The sequence below is a fragment of the Denticeps clupeoides genome, unplaced genomic scaffold (assembly GCF_900700375.1).
Source record: "Denticeps clupeoides unplaced genomic scaffold, fDenClu1.1, whole genome shotgun sequence".
NCBI classification, from domain to species: domain Eukaryota; kingdom Metazoa; phylum Chordata; class Actinopteri; order Clupeiformes; family Denticipitidae; genus Denticeps; species Denticeps clupeoides.
Genome location: NW_021630113.1, coordinates 190,030 through 214,356, shown reverse-complemented (window position 1 = coordinate 214,356; position 24,327 = coordinate 190,030). Strand labels below are relative to the sequence as shown.

The window sequence follows — 24,327 nt, the reverse complement described above, 5'->3', positions numbered from 1 at the left end:
ATATACACACACAAACACAAATCTTCTCCAGGTGCATGTCTGCAGATCCAGGTGAACCAACAGGTTCCTACTGGGCTGAAAAATCAGCAGACTGGTTGGAATAAAAGTGGTGTGTGTTAGTGTGTGTGAGAGGAGAAAGAGAGAGATGGCATAACTGCGACTCTTTACAATTTAACAGAACAAACGCAGCCTTTTACGTCTCTAGACATCATCAGAAAGCTCCACTTTTATTCCTTCCCCCCCAGAACACCACCAGCACAGAAGAGCACATGCACTGGTTTGCATGTTGCGAAGCGTTTGCACGGTTAAGATAATAACCTGCCCCTACCAGAGCAGGGCGTGGCTTGTACAGGATTATGGGAATCACTGTCCCCGATAACAGTGAGAGAGGAGGGACGCGGCCCTCGATCCAGATCCGCCGGTAGAAAAAAAAAACTACCTTCATGTTCTTCACATTATGGAAGACGCTGCTTCCGATAACGGCACAACTGCTCCGGTCCGAGCGGCCCAACCGGAACAGACACGTTTCTATAGCAGATGCTGCTTTCTCAGATCGACAGTATAACTGTCATAATTATGGAAGTCACTGCTCCCGATAATTATACATAAAACGTCATTACAAAAATGTATTTATAGTGAACCCTGTCACTGATAAATAAATAAGAAAACACGGAGATTTCAGAACGCATAACAAAGCCAAAAAAATAATAATCCAGATTCAGTAACATTTGAAGAAGAGTCATTTGGACCAGGAGGAACCGAGGCGGTTCTGCAGGCACATGTGACGTTTAGCACCAGAAGTCATGTTGTGCAGACTTGGCATTTGTCATCATTCTAAATTCATCTCTGCTGCTCCTCTCAGCTCTAGACCTCATTGTCCATGTCCCAGATGTCCCCTGCCAGAGAGTTAGCACAGGCCTGGATGGTCCAGGTGGCCAGGGCAAACTGGTTCCTCAGCAGGTCAACATCCCCCTTGCCCTCATCCCTCAGGATCTCAAGGTGGGCAATGAGTGCAGGCAGGGTGTGGTCGCCACGCCCCAGGAGGATATGGCGAAACGGCGTATCCCTGGGTGACACATATGGGGACAGGAGGTCCCTCTCCACCTGCAAGGCACAACCAATGAGAAAATGATGCTTCAGCCGTGAACAAACGAGAAAGGGTTGCGGCCAGAGAACTGACACCAGTCCCATATTAATTTGGCGATGATGTACCCTCATGATACGGTCATTCAGGATGCGGCACTGCTCAGGGTCCTCCAGATCGCTGTTCTGGGCTCGGCGACGAGGGCGCGGGCGCCACGACTGAACGAACCCAGAGAGGAGATCAGCCACTGGGTGGAGAAGGACTGTGGCAAGCGGCCAGCCTGAAAGAGAGGGTCATCAGCATGTCTCCATCACGGCATGAATGCTCGTACCGCGTGGGACGCCACAACTCACCGCCTGCAGCGCAGTCACCCGCCGGTTGATCTGGGTGACGTGGTTGCGGATCACGCCGCTGTATTTCTCCACACGTCCAGGAAGAGCAGGTGGTCATGGACCAGCCGAAGGGCCATGTGTCCAGCCACCTGGGCGGCCGATCGGGCCACGTCACCGACGCTAAACGGCAACTGGTCTTTGACATCCAACAGAGTCCCAAAATACGGGTACTCTGAGGAACCCTGCAGCGAGGAGAACTTACAATAAAACCTGATCGCTGGCAGGAAACCAGCGGCTGGACACAGAAGGACTTGACGCTCACCGCCTTGGTAAATCGGAACGAGATGGATGGGATTCCAGAGAACGCCATGAATGGGTAGGCGGGGTCTTGAATGGTAATAGGTTCCATGCTGTTTGGCAAACCATGAAAATATTAAAATCAAAAACACACACACAAACACACACACACACACACACACATTACACCCATAAATAGCGAAGCGGGAGCTCAACTCACACAGTCTTTCTCCCAGTTGCTTCCGGTCATGGCTTCATAGAGGCTCCGGGAGGCGCCAGGTGTCCTCACCTGCGGGAAAAGGAGAGGGAATGGGGTCAACCGGGTCCAGAGGTCGGCAAAAGACAGCCACCGGCAACGCGGGAGCTGCGAACCTCCTTCAGCGTGGACAGCAGCAGACTGTAAAGCAGACGACTGGCTGAAGCCTTCAAAGCCGCAGAACCTGGAGAGAAGCGCAGAGTCAGTCATTCATTCATTCATTCTTAATAAATCAATAAATCCAAAAACCCCAACTCACCAGTCACAACTCCATCCAAACTGATGTAGCAGAAGCCTTCGTGCTGAGGGAGGGCAGGTATCCCTGCGGCACAGAGAGGGAGATCAGTGTAATAATCATAATATGACTATTATTATGCTTAATGTCCAAAGTATAATTCAGAACGTTCCCCCCAGTTATTACACAAATGAAAGAATAGAAAGATGAAGCCACCTCCAGCCACTCGGTGGCGCCAGCGCCACCATATTCCCCAGCGCTCCAGCTGGCGAACACCAGACTCCGCCGCGGTTTGAAGCCATCTGTTAGAAGAAGGCGAAGCGTGAGCTGCTACGTCACCACCACCATCTACAAACACTCGGAGATAAAAAAAAAAAAATTACCTTTTTTGACCAAATCAGAGATGGATCTGGCCAGCTCCACCAACAGGGCAGTTCCCACTGTAGATCTGGCAAAACCAGGACCCCACGCGTCCCTCTGTGCGCCAATCACCACATACCGATCTAAACACCATCGAAGAGGAAGAGGAGAAGGTGAGAAGCGGCAAGTTCAGCGCGGGAAACAGCCGCTGATGCTAACGCTAACGGTAGTAGCCTAGTGTGTAACACACTCGCCTATGAACCAGAAGACCCAGGTTCAAATCCCGCTTTCTTCCATTGTGTCCCTGAGCAAGACCTTAACCCTGAGTGTCTCCAGGGGGGGGGACTGTCCCTGTAACTACTGACTAAGTCCCTCTGGATAAGGGCGTCTGATAAATGCCGTAAATGTAAATACCTGCATCGCTGAAGCCCTTGAATGACGCCAAAGACGTTGTGGATCTTCTTCTCGATGTGGACGTTGTTCACAGCTTACAGTCGCCACGTCATTTTCGTCCCCAACTTGTAAAGAACGCCCCCCAACTCACCCCTCCGTCCAGCTGCGGGGCGGTTCCTTCCCACCCATCCTCCTGAGGGCACAAAACACACCCCATCATTAGCAACCACCATCAAAGCCGTACCGGTGAATGGGAGTGTGTGTAATACCTCAAAATGGCGGCTGCCATGCTGGAGGTGATGGTTTGGGCGACGATGCTGGGTAGGCCAGAGGAGCGGACGGGCGGGAACTGGGTGTGGTTAAAGGACGGGAAGCCGGGAGTGTACGGATCACCCGTCCCAAGATGCACCTGCAGTTCAAACAGAAGACAACGTTCAACCCCAAACTTCACACCTACCTGCAGCCAAACCAGAATGAAGGAGCCGCACTCACGTGGCCAAATAAATCCGTCTGGTCGCCGATGTTGAAGTCCGCCGGGTCAGGGTAGATGAGCACTGCGGACGCGTTGAGCCTCTCAGCATTCGCCACCTTTCACAATTCCCACAAACTATTCCCAACCTTTTCTAGAGTCATTTCACACCTTTTTAGCTAATATTGGATTATTCATTAACCACTGTATGGTGATGATTATGTCAGATCATGCTCACCTTCTCTCCGCAAAAACTGATCCTTCCAGCCCGGACCAGGAGAACCTTTCCTCTTAAACCTCATTCCCATGTCTTGCAGGTTCTCCAGATCACCATCTCTTCCATAGAAGGCGTAAACCACTGCCCCCTGCAACCCAGCAGGTGGATGTGAGGGACCCATATGTGGTGCCATTAACAAGCGAGGAGCCCTGAGAGCCTCACCTGCACAGTTCCAGTGGCGCTGTAGGCCAGGAAGCCCTTGGTCCGACCCACCTGCTCTCCACGGAACATCACCTGGTTGAAGCCGGAGGGCGGAGGACCCTGAAGCTGCAGAAAGTGCTCGTCCGTCCAGGACTGCAGTCCCCCATCCCTGAAGCGACTCAGCACCTTGTTGGCCAGAACCTGGTCCCCAGCGGACCCTGCCTGGTGGCTCTCGCTGGAGAAGTCCCTGCGGACGGGAACAGGGTTCAGATGAGAGCTGGAGATCAGCAGCAGCAGATGGTTGGAAGGTTGGAGTACAGACCTCAGGCTGCCCTCAATGGAGGCGCTGGACAGTCGGTTGGACAGAAGGCTTTTAATTTGTCCCCATCCAGAGGGACCGGCGATCTGGGCTGAAGCTGTTCCAGCGCCGAGCCCTGGTCCACCAGAGCAGACCCCCGCACAGTCCGGCAAAATCTTCTCCTGCTTCCGGTGGACCAGGTATCCATCAGGTATCCTGAGGACAGAGGGGACAGGTGAGAGACTGCCTTTCTCTACGGTATCTGTAGCAGTGAGCGAACGATGACCTCACCGATGATGAAGACCAGCAGCGTTCCGCTGAGCAGGAAGCAGAAGCTCCGGGGACCGCGGGGGGTCTTCCGTGCGTACGTCTCCCGGCCGTGGTGGACATGGCCGTTCACACGCCAGCCTCCTCCTCCACGTCGGCTGACAGCTTCATCTCCACCTGGCTGTCCCCACCCTCCATGTTCTGAGTGAGGTTGAAGCGGGTGTAGGAGCGCGGCTCCCCGTTGAACTGCGGAACGTGGAGCAGAACGTTCAGGAAGACGCCGCCTCACCACAACCATGCTGGACTGAGGTGGAGAGGAACTCACTATTTTCGAGATGGTGCTCCTGGCCTGCTCCATGGCTGCTCCTTCACCTCTCAGGACGTGGTAACTAATTAGGAAAAACATTTTCAGAACAGAGCCTGGATGGACGTTCCCACATCTGATTCCAGAAACTGTAGACCGCAGCGGGTTCCGTTTTATTATTCTGTGAAATGAATCTGGACGTGACGGACTGTTATTCCAGCCTCCACCCTCACAGTTTTCCTGAGAATGATCCACCCTCACTGAACAAAGGCCTCTTAGAGCAGGATGACAGACACAGCTGGACATGTCTGACCACCTCCTGGACTGGTGAAGGTTCAAAGGGCTGCTGGGAAATTTTTCCCACCTTGGGTCAGCCAGGCCGTTGGGTGTCCTCCATTCCCCCCGGCAGAGACATGCACGTCTCAGAGCAGCGGGAGCCCAAAATAACTTCACACACTTCCGGTCCTCCTGCTGCCACAGAGGGCATGGTGGGACATGCACACCTGCTGCTGCCACCGCAGCTCCATCCCCTTCAGGACACACACACACAAGCTCAGACCTGAAGACCCTCAGCAGCGATCAGCCCAACAACTGGGGTCCACTGATAAAGAAGCGCGTTCTAGGTCCCGCCCTACCAGGAAACCAGCGTCCTCTAATCTGATCAACTCACGTTCCCCACCCGTCCACACACACACACACACACACACACACACACACACACACACACACACCAAACACTGCCCACCTGTGGCTGGACAATCAGACTGCTGGTCCACATGAACCAGATCAGCATCTACACTCCACCGAATTCTTCAGCAGATTTACGTTCTATGGCCCCCCCCCCGGTGTCATGTGAGAGTCACACAGCAGGGTTTTACTGAGAACACACACACACACACTCTCCCACACTTACAAAGTCACACTCTCTTAAACGCCATAAGAGGCTGAAATTCGGCAGGAATGTACTAGATTTTCTGTTGTAGAACTGCACGACATCCTACATCCTACTTTCTGCAGGTTTCTGACGTCACGCTCAAGTCAAGGTCAGGTCACCACGTGACTGCGCGCTGCTGCAGGTGCGAGAGGCGACGCGACACGCGGTGGCAGAATGTCGCGTAAGAATGAATATGAAGGGATAAAAGCGAAACGGGAAATAAAATATTACCAGGCCGCCACGAACTCTCCGTCCTTTAAATGTCCGCACGCCGCCGGTGAACCTCGGCGGACGGTCACCGCGCGACTCTTAAATACGGACACGATCCCGCCCCCGTCCCGACGTCACTTCCGGAGGTGGGATTATGAGTTTTCAGCGAGGTCGTAATTATAAGTCATAATAAACGTGTTCTCTGGCTGATTTGCTTGGGGACAAAAAGGTTGTTTCAGTAAAGATCAGCACTGTTTCTCATTAAAAGTAAAGTAAAGAGTAAAAATATCATGATGAAAATTTACAATAAAGACACTTATTAAAATGTATGTTTAAATAATAATAGTAACGTTTCAGATAATATTCCTGGTCTGCTGTGGTCTAAGGAAGGGAAAGGGGTGAACTGGTGACCACAGGCTGGACCGAGTTGTCTGATCCAACAGAAGAGCTTCTGTTCCACCACTGAAGAAGTTGATCCATGTCAGAACCCACAAATCCTCGCGGCTCATCATGCTGACCCATGCTCACCACCAAAAGCTCCTACATCAAAACTGGCTGGGTGGCATGTTGTTCAGTGCTTCTCCGTGAGGCAGATCTGGAAATTTCCAGGTAGGCTGCGCATCATCACGTCCAGCTGGGAAAACACCGATCCATCACCATGAATTCATGATGTGGTCAAAGCTGCAGATTTTTGGTCTGCGCTTCTCTGGTGCGTTGCTGGAGAACCTCATGATATTTGGAACCATGAATGAGGGAGACTGTGATCCTGTGATGATCCTGAGAGATGATTAAGATGATGAAGCTGGTGGCTAGTCATGTGATATTAAATTAAATGTCATTTCCTCTTTTTAGATCCTCTTTTAGATTTTATTTAGATCCCACCACCCAAGATGAAACCGGATGAACCCACATTTACAACAGGGCGTAAGCAGCCCAACCTTACACCCAACCCTGACCCCAACAGTTTAGTCGTTAAAGGAGTCTGAAGATCTGAACACCATGTTATCTCAGGCCTTACCACACCACACACACAGACACACACACACACACACACCACACCAATAGTGTTTACTCAACAACTGTTTCTCTGATAGTGAACCTGAAGCATCTGAGACGGGTGGTGGTAGCCTAGTGGGTAACACACTCACCTATGAACCAGAAGACCCAGGTTCAAATCCCGCTTACTACCATTGTGTCCCTGAGCAAGACACTTAACCCTAAGTTGCTCCAGGGGGGGACTGTCCCTGTAAATACTGATTGTAAGTCGCCCTGGATAAGGGTGTCTGATAAATGCCGTAAATGTAAATGTAAAAATGATCATTGTGGTGACAGTGAGGTGTGGAAACTCATCAGAACGTTAGGTGCAAGACAAGGCCTCTGAACAAATCTTTTTGACAAAATCTTTTCTAGTTCACATTTGACGGAATCCAATCCAACTCAGGGTTCGGTGTCTTGCTCAGGAACATGATGGTAGTAAGTGGAGTTTGAACATGGGACTTGCTCTCCTGGTTTATAGGTATGTAGCTGAGAAGGTGCTGTGTCTGTTTTAATGGAGGAAAGTCACCACACCTGGAGACCACCTGCACACAACAACACACAGACCCCTAATCCCTAACACACACACACACACACACACACACAGAACAGCCTCCAGTCCTGTAAACAGCAATCTTCTACTTCTGCAACCAACTCTATCATTATCATCAAAATCCTCAACACACACAAACACAGGAATGGTGTTGTGTATTCAGAGGCGAACTAGGGAATTTTTGGGCCACAGACCCACATTTAATCCACATGAACCCCTGCTCTCTCTGACTGTGTGTGTGTGCGCTCGCACCACAGATGGGCATACTCAGATCAGCCAGAACATAAAGACCACCTGCTGCCTTATATTGTGAAGGTCCTCTTCTGACTCAATAAGGCAAAGACTCCACTAGACATTTGAAGGCATCTGCTGTGGTATCTGGTACCAAGACATCAGCAGAAGATCCCTTCCATTTGTTTTTCAGTAGATCCCACAGACCAGGAGCATCAGGGACCTGATGTGTTACACGTTACTGAGATCCTCACACTTCACCTCAACAAATCAAAATCAAACATCCAACATCCCAAACTGCTGTTGTCCTACAGAACTACACTTCATATTGGGCTCAGGCTGTGGCTTATTGGTGAAGATTCACCTAAACTCACCTGTACAGTTCCCTTCTGGACTTTCACAGGGGTCACAGCGTGGTCGTCCAATCACGCGTCAGATTACATAACCACACACACCCCACTCAGCCATACACATAGTTTCCCCTTTCCTCTTCTGTTGTATTTTGCAGAACATCAACTTCTCAATTTGGTCTGATTTCATCACTGATTTCATAACAGCAAATCTGTTTTGAAAATGAAGTGAAGTGATTGTCATTGTGAAACTCTGCAGAACAGCACACGGTGACACGGTGAAACGTGTCATCTGTATTTAACCATCACCCTTGGTGACAGTGTGTGGGGACGGGACCTTCATCAAGGGGTCCTCAGACTATAATAATAAAAAATATGCGAGTAGATGATGAAAACCTTTCAGTAGAAAATAAATGACATTTTAGGCCTCATCTGCTGTGTGTGTGTAATTGAAACCATAACCTTTAAAACTAGCTGAATGTAGCTGATGCAACCAACCGGTCGGTTGGGTGAAGGTGGGGGTCGGGGGCGTGGCTGTAAGCAGATAGACTATCAGCAGCCAGCAGACCTTAGTTCTGAGAAAGCATGACACCCACACTGTCCCTCCGGTCCAGGATTAGGAGGTACATTCCATATTCTGGGACCCACCCGCCATGCCCCAGGTAATTATTGCTTCTTCTGGCCTCCCACCCAGGCTAGGGAGTCTGCAGGTTCTCATGGGAAAATGGAAACATCAACAGTCTCACGCATCAGATCAAACAGTGGGAATTTACAGAGAATCAAACAGAGTTCGATAAGATCCTAATACACCATCATACAGCCTTCACACAACTACCACACAACCATCGTTCCATCACACAGCCACCACACAGTAATCACACAACCATTATAGAACTACCACACAACCATCATTCCATCACACATCAATTACACATCACAGAACCACCACACAACCATCACACAGTAATCATACAACCATCACAGAACCACCACACAACCGTCACACTTAACGCATCATAGAACCAACACAAATCCATCACACAACCATCACAGAACCACCACACAACAGTCACACATCACACAGTAAATCATACAACCATCATAGAATCACCACACAACCATCACACAGACACCACACAGTAATCAAACAACAGTTACACTTAACACATCACAGAACCACCACACATCCAACACACAACCATCACACAGACACCATACAGCAATTACACAATCATCACAGAACCACCACACAGCAATCACACAACCCAAAATCCCAAACCGTCCAGGTGCCACTGAGGTACCGTCCCCACACTCTGCTCCCCGGGCGCCCGTCATGGTGCCCACTGCTCACTTAAGGTGATGGTTAAATACAGAGGACACGTTTCACGGTGTCACCGTGTGCTGTGCTGGCCCTCACTGCCAGACTCTGCAACAGCTTCATCCCACAGGTTATCATACACCTGAACACTCAGGGACTTTCCACTCGGGACGGACACACACAAACACGACCTCTGTTATATTGAGTAATATTACCTATATGTAATATTATGGATTAATGCACCGTTCCATTCTACAACAGCAGTATTTGCACTATTTTACTTTGCACATTTATTATTCATTTCACTCGTTTTTTTCACTAATTTGTAGCCTAATTTGTCTGTGTTGCACACGTGCACTTTGTCAGTATGTAATGTTGTTTAGATGTTACACGAAGAAACGTTGTTTCCCTTCAATGTGTACCGTCTAACATGTATGTAGCCGAAATGAAAATAAAGCTCAACTTGAACTTGATTTGAAGCTGCTCACCCTCTCGACTGGAGTCCCACTGCTGCTGAGGGGCTTGTAGTCCAGTTGCCGTCTCCTGTGGAGGTCCACCACCAGATCCTTGGTCAGCTGGAGGTGGTTTTCCTGACACCGCGACCTCGTTGTTTTGGAGTGAGTGGCCACACAGTCATGGGGTAGAGGGAGTACAGCATAGGACCTCCAATGTTGAGGACACAGTCACCAACACTCACCCCCCCACCCGCTGTCAACGTTGTGATTGACGAATAAACTGACTTTAAAGACAGCGAGATCTCTTCACTCAAACTGTATAAATCATTTTGCACGAATTATAAAATACTCAAAGCCAAATATGGTTTCTTAATAAGACTTTATATAGACATTTTATATGTTCATATAAACTTTCCCAGCCCTCTCCCTGCTTGCATCCCACCACATACATCCACGCTTCTGTTGCTCACACATTCAAAAGTAACAACCACCAAAAGAAGTTCTCCCTACGAGTCTCCTGCCCGACAAACAGCAGACAGAGTGGAAACGCTCGGAACTGACAACGAGGGCGATTCCCACAATCCACTGCATCGCTCTACAGGAACCCGCGGCTGTTATTTTAGGGGGAAATCTATACACATCGGTGACCCCTTCATATGACTGATCTTCATTCTCAGTAAGAACCCGGACCCAGTAAAAACATCAGGTCAGGGGCTGCATTCCACAAAACATGACTTTTCAGCTAGTTGGACAGTAGAAGACACCGTCTTCGTCCGATACAACTTTATCAAGCTAACAGAGAAATCTTGTTTAGTGGAATACAAATCTGCAAAACAGCGCCAGTAGTTGAAGAATTAAAAAAAATGGGTTTAAGAACACCTACAGAGAGAAATACCAGAAACACATCCCATCATTCCACCCCGACCAAAAAAATAAAACCGTATTTCAAAAAGTGCTAAAGATTGTTGCTCTGTATTGACTCCAGGTCCCTCAGGTGAGAGGAGCTGCAGGCCTGAAGCTCATGTGCATCAGAGAGGACCAGCAGGAACAGGTTGGAGATATGCAACTTAGTCATACGTCTGCTTATTTTTGTTTGCCACATCCTTGCACCGACCGAGCACAACAACAAAAACACGTTATTGTGTTGCATTTCAACTGTCATAAAGACACATCCAGGAGCTTCTTGTGAAGGTACTGTTTCACTTCTTCTATCCCATTCAGCTTCTCCAGCTCCAGGTAGGGCAACTACAGACACAGAGAGAGCCAGAGAGAATCACATGAAACATTAGCTGTCAGTTCTAATATTAACAAGTTTTTTCAGAGTAAAGTGGTCATTGTGATACACTGCAGCACAGCACACAGTGGGCAGCCATGACAGGAGCCCGGGGAGCAGTGTGTGGGGTAACGGTGTTCGGTGTGTGTGTGTGTGTGTGTGTGTGTGTATATATATATATATATGTGTGTGTGTGTGTGTGTGTGTGGTTCATGACTCTGGTGGATGGAAACGTCTGTAAATGATGGAATATCTGCGCATTTCGATACCTGTAATATGTGGTAGCCCAGCAGCTGCAGGTGGCGGTCCCTCATGGCTCGGGAGCCCACCAGCACGGTGGAGTTGTGGCAGTAGTGCCATTTGTCATTCACAGACATGATGACCCTTCACGGGAGGAAAGACAACAGGCTTGATCTCATGCACCAAACTCTAACATTTACCTGTAGAAATTTAGCCAGATATCCGCACCGACCTTTTGATTTGTTGCTCTGTTGCAACCCTCTGTGCATCCGGGTGATCAGTGGGTGGAGCTGGGGATTGGAGGCGGGCACAATCTCAGTCTCCACACCCTCTGGGTAAGACACACCTTCATAAAAACTGGTCAGCTCACAGCTGGGCACTGGAGCAACTCCAGACGGGATGGCGGCTCCTGTCTCATCCTCCAGGATCTTCCCGATGGAGAACTGGAAGAGGGAGTCCGGAGCCGCAGCTGTCCCAGCAGCGGTGGGACCCGCCTGGGCAAGGCAGTCCGACGGGCTGCTTAGGGTGGAGCTGTCCTGACTCTCCAGAGAGTGTTCTTTGGCCAGACTGGTGTAGTAATCTGGGGAGGTGTAGTACGGACTGTAGTCCTGCCCGACTCCACCATTAGAGCCGCCCCTTTGAGTACCAGCAGGTGGGGCTCGAATGTGGGCTGGGAGAAAAGCCGATTCATCGGCTGGTTGTTTGTCGATCCCATCCTTCAGGGAAGGGACAAAAGGAGAAAACTTCTGGAAGTCGGAGGTAAGGGTGGCGATGGTGACTAGGCCATCTGCTGATTTGGGAGCCACACCCACATGTGCGCCCCCTAAAGTTATCCTTATTGGGAGAACTCGTCCTGAGCTGTCAATCCACAACAGAAAATCTGAGGGGACACGAAGAATTACAGTTCAACCAATCGCAGCAGACAGTGACTGGGTCAATCATTTTAAAAAAGTGGAAGCTGAAGTACCTGTGTAATATCCTGGAGGAAGCACCTCATCCTGTTTGAAGCTATGTTCCCCAACCAGCTGCCGGAGAGCCTCAGCAACCAGGCCCTTATAACTGTGGAGGAGAAAACGATGACAACTCATTCATATAAACCCAGATTTGCACAAGCAGGTCGTTAAGGCTAATAATGGCATGACCAGTCACCAACACATTTATGGTTGAGGATATTATTAGTGAAAGTGAAGTGTTTGATCGATGCATCAACCGATAAATATCGTGGTTCAATCAGAATTTGTGTTTAATCCCTCCATCATGCTGTTCACATTTGACAGGATGTTCTCATATGGAAGTGGCCACTGAGCTTCACAGAGAGTCCTCAGCAGGTTGCAACAGAGACCCAGAGAGACTGGAGTAGTCACAGAAAGGCATAGAAGTGGACGTCCTTTGGCCAAATCCCACACTGATGAACTGTTCGTTATGAAAATTGCCCTGCGGAACTGGATGATGAATTCTAGTCAACTCCAGGCACATTTAAGGGAGGTGTCAGGGACTCAAGAGTCACATCATCCCATTTGAAACCATTTACATCTGCGTGGTCTACATTCTAGACGACTCGCAAGAGTACCTGACCACACCACCAGGCTTCAAGGTCACAATATTATTTACATTTACAGCATTTATCAGACGCCCTTATCCAGAGTGACTTACAATCAGTAGTTACAGGGACAGTCCCCCCTCAGGGTTAAGTGTCTTGCTCAGGGACACAATGGTAGTAAGTGGGATTTGTGGAATGACTACTGGACACTTGGGATCCTCGGGGGTTCCTTCTCCAGTCCGAAATCCCATAGAAAACCTCTGGGATCAGCTGAGATGCAGTGTAGAGGTTCAAAACTGTGTTCTCTAGAACCCCAATGACCTGGCGGCCGCCCTTCAAGAAGAGTGGGATGCCATACCTCAGCAGACAATAAATCAACTTGTGAACAGCATGGTCAAGCTGTAATTGAAGCTCAAGGGCACATGACATGTTACTGAGAGATTTTTTGTTCTGCTACTCACCAGCTTTGTTGGCTTTTCAATAAATAGTTTGAGATGAGAAAATCACCATTGCATGCTTCTACTTTAACACCCAACTTTTATGATATAATATAATTATGATATATTTAATTTTTTCCATAAATTTCTTTTTGTGAGTAGCGTATGTTAAGAACACTTATGAGATAAAGGAGGACATCATTTCCTAGACCAAGGAAGACTTGCTCTGCGCTAACAGACCTGTATTTGCGATTGACCTCATCTGCAGTCAGGGCGTGGTCGAACATCAGCACTTTGTGGGAGTCCTGTAGGCGCGGTCCAGAATAGTCCCTGTGTTCCAGCTCCACCGCCGCGTCCAGCAGAGAGAGGTAACGGCGAACGATCAGAGCGTACGGACTATCTGAGGGACGACAGGTACAGAAGAAGAGTTTAAACCTGCTCAATATTCCCGATTAGTCACGATTAATCCTGCTCAATATTCATAATTAGCTACAATTAAACCTGCTCATCAGTCATGGTTAGCCACTATTAAAACAGCTCAACGTTCAGGATTAGCCACGATAAGCTCACAATTAGCTACAATTAAACCTGCTCAACAGTCACGGTTAGTCCTGATTAAACCTGCCCAGCATTAATGATAAAACAAGATTAAACCTGCTTATCATTCACAATTAACCATGATTAAACCTGCTCACCATTCACGATTAGCCACTATTAAAACTGCTCAACATTCAGGATTAGCTATGATTAAATCTGTTCAATGTTCATGATTAACCACAATTATACTTGCTCGCCATTCACGATTAACCACGATTAAACCTGCTCAACATTCACGTTTAAACTTGCTCAACGTTCATGAGTAGCCACAATAAGTTCACGATTAAACCTGCTCAACAGTCACGTATAGATTACAACTAGCCATGATTAAACCTGCTTATCATTCACGATTAACCATGATTAAACTCGACATTCACTATTAGCCACAATTACACCTGCTCAGTGTTCAAGATAAACCAAGATTAAACCTGCTCAGCATTCATGATATGCCACTATTAAAACTGCTCAAAGTTCAGGATTAGCCATGATAAATTCATGATTAGCCACAATTAAACCTGCTCAACATTCATGATTAGCTACGATTAAACCTGCTCAACATTCCTGATTAGCTATGATAAAATCTGTTCAATGTTCATGATTAACCACGATTAAATTTGCTCATCATTCACGATTAACTATGATTAAACTTGCTCGCCATTCAAGATTAACCACAATTAAACCTGCTCAACATTCACGTTTAAACCTGCTCAACGTTCATGGTTAGCCACAATAAGTTCACGATTAAACCTGCTAAATATTCATGTTTAAACCTGCTCAACATCCATGATTAGCCACAATAAGTTCACGTTTAAACCTGCTCAACGTTCACATTTAAACCTGCTCAACGTTCACGTTTAAACCTGCTCAACGTTCACGTTTAAACCTGCTCAACGTTCATGATTAGCCACAATAAGTTCACGATTAAACCTGCTCAACATTCACGTTTAAACCTGCTTAACATGCATGATTAGCCACAATAAGTTCACGATTAAACCTGCTCAACGTTCACGTTTAAACCTGCTCAACGTTCACGTTTAAACCTGCTCAACGTTCACGTTTAAACCTGCTCAACGTTCACGTTTAAACCTGCTCAACGTTCATGATTAGCCACTATAAGTTCACGATTAAACCTGCTCAACATTCACGTTTAAACCTGCTCAACGTTCATGATTAGCCACAATAAGTTCACGATTAAACCTGCTCAACATTCACGTTTAAACCTGCTCAACATTCATGATTAGCCACAATTAGTTCACGATTAATCCTGCTCAGCAGTCATGGTTAGTTCATGATTAAACCTGCCCAGCGTTTACAATTAGCCACGATTAAACCTTCTCAACATTTATGATTAGCCACATTTAGCTCACAATTAACCTCCTCAATATTCATGATTAGCCACAATAAGTTCACGATTAAACCTGCTCAACATTCACGTTTAAACCTGCTCAACGTTCATGATTAGCCACAATAAGTTCACGATTAAACCTGCTCAACATTCACGTTTAAACCTGCTCAACATTCATGATTAGCCACAATTAGTTCACGATTAATCCTGCTCAGCAGTCATGGTTAGTTCATGATTAAACCTGCCCAGCGTTTACAATTAGCCACGATTAAACCTTCTCAACATTTATGATTAGCCACATTTAGCTCACAATTAACCTCCTCAATATTCATGATTAGCCACAATTAGTTCACAATTAAACCTGCCCAGTGTTCATGATAAACGAAGATTAAACCTGCTCAGCATTTACGATTAACCATGATTAAACCTACTCAACATTCACTATTAGCCACAATAACACCTGCTCAGTGTTCACGATAAACCAAGATTAATCCTGCCCAGCGTTTAAAATAAGCCACAATTAGTTCACAATTAAATCTGCTCAGCGTTCACGATTAGCCATGCTGTTCAATTCAGGTATGTTGCTCAGACTTGTTTGTCATCACCATTCACAAAACCAAAAAAAAAAAGTGTGTATAGCAGAGCTTCTCAATTATTTTCAGTTACGCCCCCTAGGATTAGGGTTAGTCTAGGGTCTGGACTAAAAGACTAGACTGAAACTAAAATTAAAACAGCCCGCCAAAAACAACTATATGTGTGTTCAGTAAAGTGAGTATGTATATTGAAAATGAATGCCGCCCACTTGTGACATTGCTGATGAAGGACGGGGAGAAGACACGGTGCAGAACGAGTCCAGGGAAATGGCCCAGCTGGAAGAGGGACATCAGGATGTTGACGGTGGCCAGAGGAGAACTCAGGGCCTTCAGCTCCAGAACCACCTCCAGCTTGGTGAAGAACTGAGCCTCGTTTGCCGGCCGGTAGCTCATCCGGCTGAAGGGGAAAACCAGCTTCTGGATGACCTAATGAAAAGCCGCGAGAGAGACCAGAATAAATTTCAACTGACTGGTGTATTAACAACATCCAGAGCAACGCACAAAAAAAGCTGAAAATGCATCAAAAACCACAGTTCTCAACAAAACACCTTCAGACAAGTCACCATTACTGTGGTGGATCATCATGAATGCAAACGGTCCTTGAGAAAAGACACCCCTGCATGTCCTCTCTATTCATGGCATCCAGGGGCGAAAATCACCCTGCCTGAGGACATTGCATGGTGCCCTGGGCGTGCAGAGGACCAAGATCTCCACGTAAAGTTAAGGAATGTCTATCTACTTGTTTAGGTGAAGGAAAATGAGACATTCCACTCTGCACCATCTACACTCTTCCAGCACAGAACATCTATACCTTGCTGTCCAGATACTCGCCCTTCTTCACCAGGAACTCGGCGATGGTGTCGAGGAGGCGGGTCTCGCGGAGGCGGTGCCGGGCCACATATTTGGCGATGAGGGCCATGGTGTATGGGGTGATGCTGTCCACCTTTTTGGGCAGCTCGTCTTTCAGGTGAGCAGAGAAAATAACAATCACAAAACGCAAAGGGAACCGAACGTCTCGGTGCGCTGCTCTGAACATATAATCTGTGATGGCTTCTGTAAGCAGAAATAAAATAAATCCCCCCTGTCCTTTGTATTAGAAGAATAGAAGACTGTCATGCTTTGTTTCCTTATTTATATGTTTTTGGAATTTGGCGAAGGGAGGACGGTGGACCCACCGGCGAGGCTGCTGATGAATTTCTCCTGGCGGTTCTGGTAGAAGAGGTGGGAGCTGAAGATGAGCTCCAGGCTCTTGTTGCTGGCCTCGCGGACGCAGGCCGACAGCATCTCGTCCAGCAGCGCCATCTCGTGGTCGCGGACGCTGCTAACGTTGCACAGTGTGTGCTTGACCAGCCGCAGGATCTTCCGGTTGAGGAGGAGCTGCTCCGGAGACGGGCCGTCCCCCGATGCCTGCAGCGCCCGCCACTTGGTGCGGTAGTAGGACAGCAGCAGGAAGAGGGTCTGCGGGTGGCGCTCTCGCTCCACGTTCTTCTCCAGCCCCGACAAGCAGGCCTCGATCAGAGGGTGCTGGCTGGACGGGTGCAGCTTCATGCTGCTACTGAACACCATGGACAGGTCCTTCTGGTTGAACTGGGACAGGCGGCCCTGGGACTCCGCCTCCAGGACTTGAACGATCTGAGAGTCACTGGGTAAACCTGAACACAAAAAAAAAAAAAAAAGCAAAATGTGCATCAGAAGAACAGGTACGGGTACTGGTACTGATGAGCAGCCAGAAGACCTTAGATGAATTAAACATGATTATATAATCATGATGACCCCGTTCAGCAGCAATTATTTTAGAAAGCAGTGGAATGGGGACGCTGTCGAGTTCAATCTCAAATTTAAAACAACGCTGTTGACCAAAGTGCTGTTCAGCCAATAAAACCAGGAGATGATAATAACAACCGGAACAAAACAGACAGAGATGGTCCCACGCCAGGGAGGGTGCTCGTAAAAAAGCAGGAAGGGAGGCTGGCCTGATGTTCGAGGGCACTGCGTTCCAAAACCTGGAGCACCCCTGATTTTCCTCCTTGGATGACTGACACTGAATGTCCTGCTGACCTGAGAGCACGTGGAGGAGCGTACGATTGAAGCACATCGGACGGGTACTGTCAAGGCCATGAAGACCTTTTAAACCAATCCGATAACGAACCAGGGGCTAAATTCAGCACTATAAGGACGCACTAACCGCGTCACTCAGAGCCAGGAATGACGTCACACCTGTTTATCCTGTTCCAGCTACGAGGCAGTACGAATTTGAGATTCTCCACGTACCCAGCGCCGCCACGGCGTACAGGCAGTTGACGATGCTGAAGTTGTCGAACTTGGCGCAGTCATTCACGATGGCGTCGCACAGCGTCTGGAAGTCCGGATGGTCCGCGATCTGCCGGCAGGGGCTGTCACCGCGCACCCCACCGGGAGAGGTGGCCATGCCCCCATCTGCTGGGGCCCCGCCCCCCCCCAGCGGCGCCACTCCCGGCCTGCTGGAGCAGCAGCAGCTGCCCGATCTTCTGCAGGGCAATGGGGTAGTGGTTGTGCGAGATCTTGTTAGGGTTCTGCGTGACCCAGCGGAGAACCTCATCCACACTGCGCGAGCGGTCGATCAGCCGCTTCATCGTGAAGAACGTGTCGTACGTCATCTTCTCGTGGATGAAGTTCCACGTCTTCTTCTTGCCATGGTGGCCGTGGCCGCTGGGCTGGTAGTGGGGGTGTGGCAGTGCTTGGTAGTGTGGCCGATGACCCTCCAGACGACCCTGGTAGACAAGTGGGTAGTTCTGAGGCGCGATGTGTGTGTGGTGTGGAGGAACCGGGTGGTGGTGGTTCTCCAGCAGCGGGGGTCCAGCACGCCGGCCAGGTTTGCCCCCCCCGCCGCCGTACAGGCGCGTGCCGTACATGCCGCTCAGAGCGCTGCGCGGCCTGGAGAGCTGCACGGGCGACAGGAGTCTCGTTAGGAGGCCAAGGCCAGTGGACAGCAGCAGCATGGTAGGCAGGGTGGTCCGGCTCTGGGACATGAGACACGACACCTACAGAGAGACACAACAGCACCAAAACGTATCAATTCATCCATCAAGACCACCGGGATTCCAACTTTTCGCAAGAACAACCAGTCGAACAAGCACTATAAATAAACTCGGCCACAAACATTACGTCCTTGTGGAATAGTGATTACGGCTCTTTAATGCTTCTAAAGGACCTTAATTATGTAAAAGAATTTATTTTCTGAGAATGGGTAATATGCCACATTCACCTATCATGATGCAATTAAGAGCATATTTGTCATATTTGGTGGTGGGCTGTCAATCAAACATACAGGCTCCTACACCTGGGCATGTCCCGTATTGACAGGAGGGGGATAATCGTCCAGAATGAGGAAGACGGAGGACTGACAGCTGTCAATCATACATACAGGCTCCTCCCCTACATCTGGGCAGGTCCCGTATTGACAGAGGGGGATAATAGTCCAGAGTGAGGAAGGAGGTGTGACAGCTGTCAATCATACATACAGGCTCCTCCCCTACATCTGGGCGTGTCCCGTATTGACAGGAGGGGGATAATCGTCCAGAATGAGGAAGGAGGTGTGACAGCTGTCAATCATACATACAGACTCCTCCCCTACATCTGGGCGTGTCCCGTATTGACAGGAGGGGGATAATCGTCCAGAATGAGGAAGGAGGTGTGACAGCTGTCAATCATACATACAGGCTCCTCCCCTACATCTGGGCGTGTCCCGTATTGACAGGAGGGGGATAATCGTCCAGAATGAGGAAGATGCAGGTGTGACAGCTGTCAATCATACATACAGGATCCTCCTCTTTTAAAACTTTGTTCAGAAAAAAATGTGTGTTGGAAACAGAAAGACTTGCAACATGGACGCGTCCAAGACAAAATCTGACGTAACCGCCGGACAACACAGTCAATGTGACATTAGTAAAGACGCCGGAAAGGACGTGTTTCAGATCTTATGTTCTCCGGAAATAGACCCAGCTGTCGGACCAGGGGTCCGTGTTCTGCACGTTGACCCCTGACCTCTGACCTCCCTCCGCGATCCCGAGCTGTTTACGTTCCTCGGCTCTTTACTCACATGTTTACCAGCGGAGGACGCGTTCTACCTCCCGGGCGGGACAACTACAGGCCCCGCTGTCGCTGCGGCAGTCGCGGCGCTGGGGACACGCCTTCCCGAGACGGGCGTCGGCGACGATTTAACGGCAGCGCGGGGTCCCGGGGTCCCCGCCGACTCCACTCCACCGACTACAGGCGCGGCGCGGCGCAGGCGCAGAGCGACGCCCCCCGTCTTACGGGCTACACGCGAGCGGCGGGCGGCAGAGAGACCCGGCGACGTTCCTCCACCCCGGGCAGCGTCCGCAGCATCGGCCCGACACGCAGCGGCCTCCGCGCCCCGCTGCTCACCCGCGTCTCGCCGTCCCGGCGTCAGCCATCTTCCCGGCAGTCTGCGCCGGAGAGGGGTCGCTGTGGCCTGGACCAATCACAACACGGGACTCTCACGGCCACCGCCCAATCACCAATCGCGAACTTTCAGGGGGCGTGTCCCAGAATACTTGCCTTAAAGGGGCCTTTCGTGTTTTAAAAAGTTTTAGTGCTTAATTTTTACCTTCAGGCAGGTATAAAAAAAGAATAAACTATACAGCCACAAATATGCACAATAATATGAAAGAGAAATACTGCAGCGCAGCACACGGTGAAACGTGTCCTCTGTATTTAACCATCACCCTTGGTGACAGTGGGCACCATGACAGGCGCCAGGGGAGCAGTGTGTGGGTACGGGACCTTCATCAAGGGGACCTCAGTGGCACCCTGGCGGCTCGGGATTCGAACCAACAACGTTCCGGTTACGTGGCCGCTTCCTTAACCACTAGGCCACCTCAGCATATTTTTATTAATTTACACTAACTTGACATTTTTACATCTTTTAAATGAATTTTACACGATCTACATGATAAATCGCGGAATTTAAGGTCTCCCTGTGTTTATTGAGAGAACATCGCGGATTTTCTACTCAACATTCTGCTAAATTACATGAAGAAACAGTAGCAATGTCATTTCCTACTCAGCCTGACCGCCGTTCCACTCCGAGCCACGTGGCGGCGCCACCACGCCGCAGCGACCCGCTTTACAACGACGCTCTCCGGGCGACGTGGCCGGCGTGACGCGCTGTTCCGCCACCGACATGGCGTCGCAGCAGGTTGAAGTCGACGAGCTGTTCGACGTGAAAAACGCGTTTTATATCGGCAGCTACCAGCAGTGTATCAACGAGGCGCAGAGAGTGAAGGTGAGACGCCGCCGCAGCCGCCGCCATCATGTCGGATCCGCTCCGCGTCCTGAGCTGTTTTTCTCTCGTTACAGCCGTCCAGTCCAGAGAAGGAGCTGGACAGGGACATCTTCCTCTACAGAGCCTACATCGCCCAGGTGAGGCAGGGACACACACACACACACACACACACACACAACACACGCACATACATATATATATATATATATACACACACGCACATACACTACACACATATCAAGTCAACGTCAAAGTCAGCTTTATTGTCAATTCTGCCACATGTACAGGACATACAGAGAATTGAAATTGCGTTACTCTCAGACCCATGGTGCAACATTAAATACAAACAGTAACATTAAATACAACAATAACATTAATATACAAAGGTATAAAAAATAAGCAAATGTATAAAATTAAAAAACACTATATACAAATAAGGGCACATGGTGGAGTGTGCAAACCACGTAAACAATGTGAACAATGTAGTGCAACAGAGCTTGTAAAGTGTAAAAGTGACAAAGTAGGTAGTTGGCAGACCAATGCTGCACAGAGTGACAGTTTGTTTGTGTGTGTTAGAATTCAGAAAGTTTGTGGGGTTTGAAGTGGGGTTTCAACCTGGGTCTTCTGGTTCAGAGTGTGTTACCCGCTAGGCTACTACACACACACACACACACACACACACACACACATAAATAGAATGTAATAAAACTTTCTAATTCTGATCATATGGGTCCAAATCAACCAGAAAGCCAGAACACACACGGCTTCTGGATTCCATCCGAGCTTGACTTGGAACGAGTCTGTAATGTTGATGTAGAGACGTGGTGGACGTAAACCAGTAAAAGTCTCTTTCACTACACACATCGTGTCCGATAAGGAAATTCTGTAATAAATTCTGAAACTGCGGTTCAGTTCGATTGTTGTGGGGCGGTAGTAGCCTAGCGGGTAACACACTCGCCTGTGAACCAGAAGACCCAGGTTCAAATCCCACTTACTACCATCGTGTCCCTGAGCAAGACACTTAACCCTGAGGTGTCTCCAGGGGGGGACTGTCCCTGTAACTACTGATTGTAAGTCACTCTGGATAAGGGCGTCTGGTAAATGCTGTAAATGTAAATGTTGTTTCGGCGTTCCGGTTTGCATGTATGGAATTGATGGTGCTGTTGTTGATCCCAGAGGAAGTATGGCGTCGTGATGGACGACATCAGGCCTGGCGCTGCGGAGGAGCTGCAGGCCGTGCGCATGTTCGCGGACTTCCTGTCCAACCAGGCCAGAAGGTAAATTACCGTCCTGCTCGCCATCGAACCGCCACGCTGGTCTCATAACCGCAGCGTCCTCCTGCTCGTCAGAGACGCCATCGTGGCAGAACTGGATAAGAAGATGGCGAAGAACGTGGACGTGGCCAACACCACCTTCCTGCTGATGGCGGCGTCCATCTACTTCCACGAGGCGAACAGCGACGCTGCGCTGAGGACTCTGCACCAGGGGGACAGTCTGGAGTGGCGAGTTTTTTTTTTTTTTTTATCGCGTCACGCTCGAACTTCTTATACGATTCGAGATTTCTTAACGATCGGTTGTCTTGGTTTTTCCCCTTGTAGTATGGCGCTGACTATCCAAATTCTGCTGAAGCTGGACCGGGTTGATATGGCGAGGTGGGTGTGCGGAAGTGAAGTGATTGTGAAACACGGTGAAACGTGTCCTCTGTATTTAACCATCACCCTTGGTGACTGTGTGTGTGTGTGTGTGTGTGTTTTACATGCTCGCTCTCTGCTCGTGCAGGAAGGAGCTGAAGAAGATGCAGGAGCAGGACGAAGACGCCACCCTCACCCAGCTGGCGACCGCCTGGGTCAACCTGGCCGTGGTGAGGATCAGGTCTCGCGTGCAGGATCCGTAAATGAAGCCGTGAAAAGTTGCCACCGGCAGCAGGGACGCACGTCGACTTTATAATTTCTAGCTTTGGGGAAACCACCAGCGATAAGCAGGGAGCCTCAGACGCATGACAACCAGGAAGTAAGGCGTCGTCAAGCCCCGCCCCCTCTCATAAGTGGGGCGGCGGTGGCCTAGCGGTTAAGGAAGCGGCCCCGTAATCAGAAGGCTGCTGGTTCGAATCCCGATCCGCCAAGGTACCACTGAGGTGCCACTGAGCAAAGCACCGTCCCCACACACTGCTCCCCAGGCGCCTGTCATGGCTGCCCACTGCTCACTCAGGGTGATTGGTTAAATGCAGCGGACAAATTTCACTGTGTGCACCGTGTGCTGTTATGCTGCGTATCACAAGTGACAATCACTTCACTTTCACATAAGTGGAACGCTGAACTTGTCTTTATGGCATAAAAAAGTCCTCGACAACATCCTGGCGGAATTTCACATGGGCTGATGAACCGCGTCCGAGCTCACGCTTACATGGGTGTAGACCCTGAACATGCCAGTGAAATCTGAGGATATTTGGTGCACTAAACTATATCTCCTTAAATTGAATTTAGCAGATAAAAAAATCCTGGGGTTCCCCGTTCTTCTCCCCATTCCAGGGAGGCGAGAAGCTGCAGGACTCGTTCTACATCTTCCAGGAAATGGCGGATAAGTACTCGGCCACGCTGCTGCTGCTGAACGGCCAGGCGGCGTGTCACATGGCCCAGAACAAGTGGGAGGAGGCGGAGTCAGTCCTGCAGGACGCCCTGGATAAGGTGAGCGAGGGGGCGGGGCCTCGCACAGCTTTTTGACATTGCTGAGGGCTCAAGTTGACCTTTGGCCTCCGGCTGAACAGGACAGCGGCCATCCGGAGACCCTCATTAACCTGATCGTGCTGACCCAGCATTTGGGGAAACCACCAGAGGTGAGCAGAAGAACTTCTCCACTAAACCAAGGTGTCAAACCTCAAGTAATGAGGATCTTCTGTCCTCCACAGGTAACCAATCGCTACCTGTCTCAGCTCAAGGATGCGCACAAATCCCACCCCTTCCTGAAGGACTATCTGACCAAGGTGGGCACCTTCTCCACCTCCTCCTGTGCTCGTGTTGTGTCGTGACTGAGCTGTTAAACTGCTTTTGTATTGGTGGTTTTTCCAGGAGAACGAGTTTGACCGGCTCGCAATGCAGTACGCCCCCAGCGCTTGAAGCTTCTCTGCTGCTGTTTGCTGTTCCTCATCCTGCAATGTCTGTCGACAGTTTTTATTTGAACATTCCTGTCTGAAATAAATGTTTACCGTGTGTATGTATTTCA

The 24,327-nt window shown here is 49.3% G+C and overlaps 1 protein-coding gene and 2 pseudogenes across 2 annotated transcripts; 1 reads left to right on the top strand and 2 right to left on the bottom strand.

Moving 5' to 3' along the window:
* Positions 1-206: 206 nt before the first annotated feature.
* On the bottom strand, positions 207-10,035 carry LOC114783733 (transferrin receptor protein 1-like; annotated as a pseudogene).
* A 126-nt stretch (positions 10,036-10,161) lies between these two features.
* Positions 10,162-20,106, bottom strand: LOC114783736 (uncharacterized; annotated as a pseudogene).
* Positions 20,107-20,938: 832 nt separating this feature from the next.
* Positions 20,939-24,327, top strand: LOC114783737 (coatomer subunit epsilon-like). Of its 2 annotated transcripts, XM_028969247.1 has the most exons (10): positions 20,946-21,108; positions 21,183-21,245; positions 22,285-22,385; positions 22,458-22,610; positions 22,707-22,760; positions 22,888-22,969; positions 23,637-23,792; positions 23,873-23,941; positions 24,014-24,088; positions 24,174-24,327. In XM_028969247.1, the coding sequence occupies exons 1-10, from the start codon at positions 21,007-21,009 to the stop codon at positions 24,219-24,221; spliced, it is 903 nt and encodes a 300-aa protein (XP_028825080.1). In that variant the 5' UTR covers positions 20,946-21,006; the 3' UTR covers positions 24,222-24,327. The 2 variants fall into 2 exon arrangements, with proteins under 2 accessions (XP_028825079.1, XP_028825080.1); XM_028969246.1 differs by having other exon boundaries at positions 20,939-21,108; positions 22,458-22,760.

Coding starts and splice junctions, on each gene's coding strand:
- LOC114783737 (XM_028969246.1), top strand. CDS start 21,007: ATGGCGTCGCAGCAGGTTGAAGTCGACGAGCTGTTCGACGTGAAAAAC. Junction 22,761..22,887: donor GACCGGGTTGATATGGCGAG/GTGGGTGTGCGG, acceptor CTGCTCGTGCAG/GAAGGAGCTGAAGAAGATGC. Junction 22,970..23,636: donor CCTGGGTCAACCTGGCCGTG/GTGAGGATCAGG, acceptor TCCCCATTCCAG/GGAGGCGAGAAGCTGCAGGA.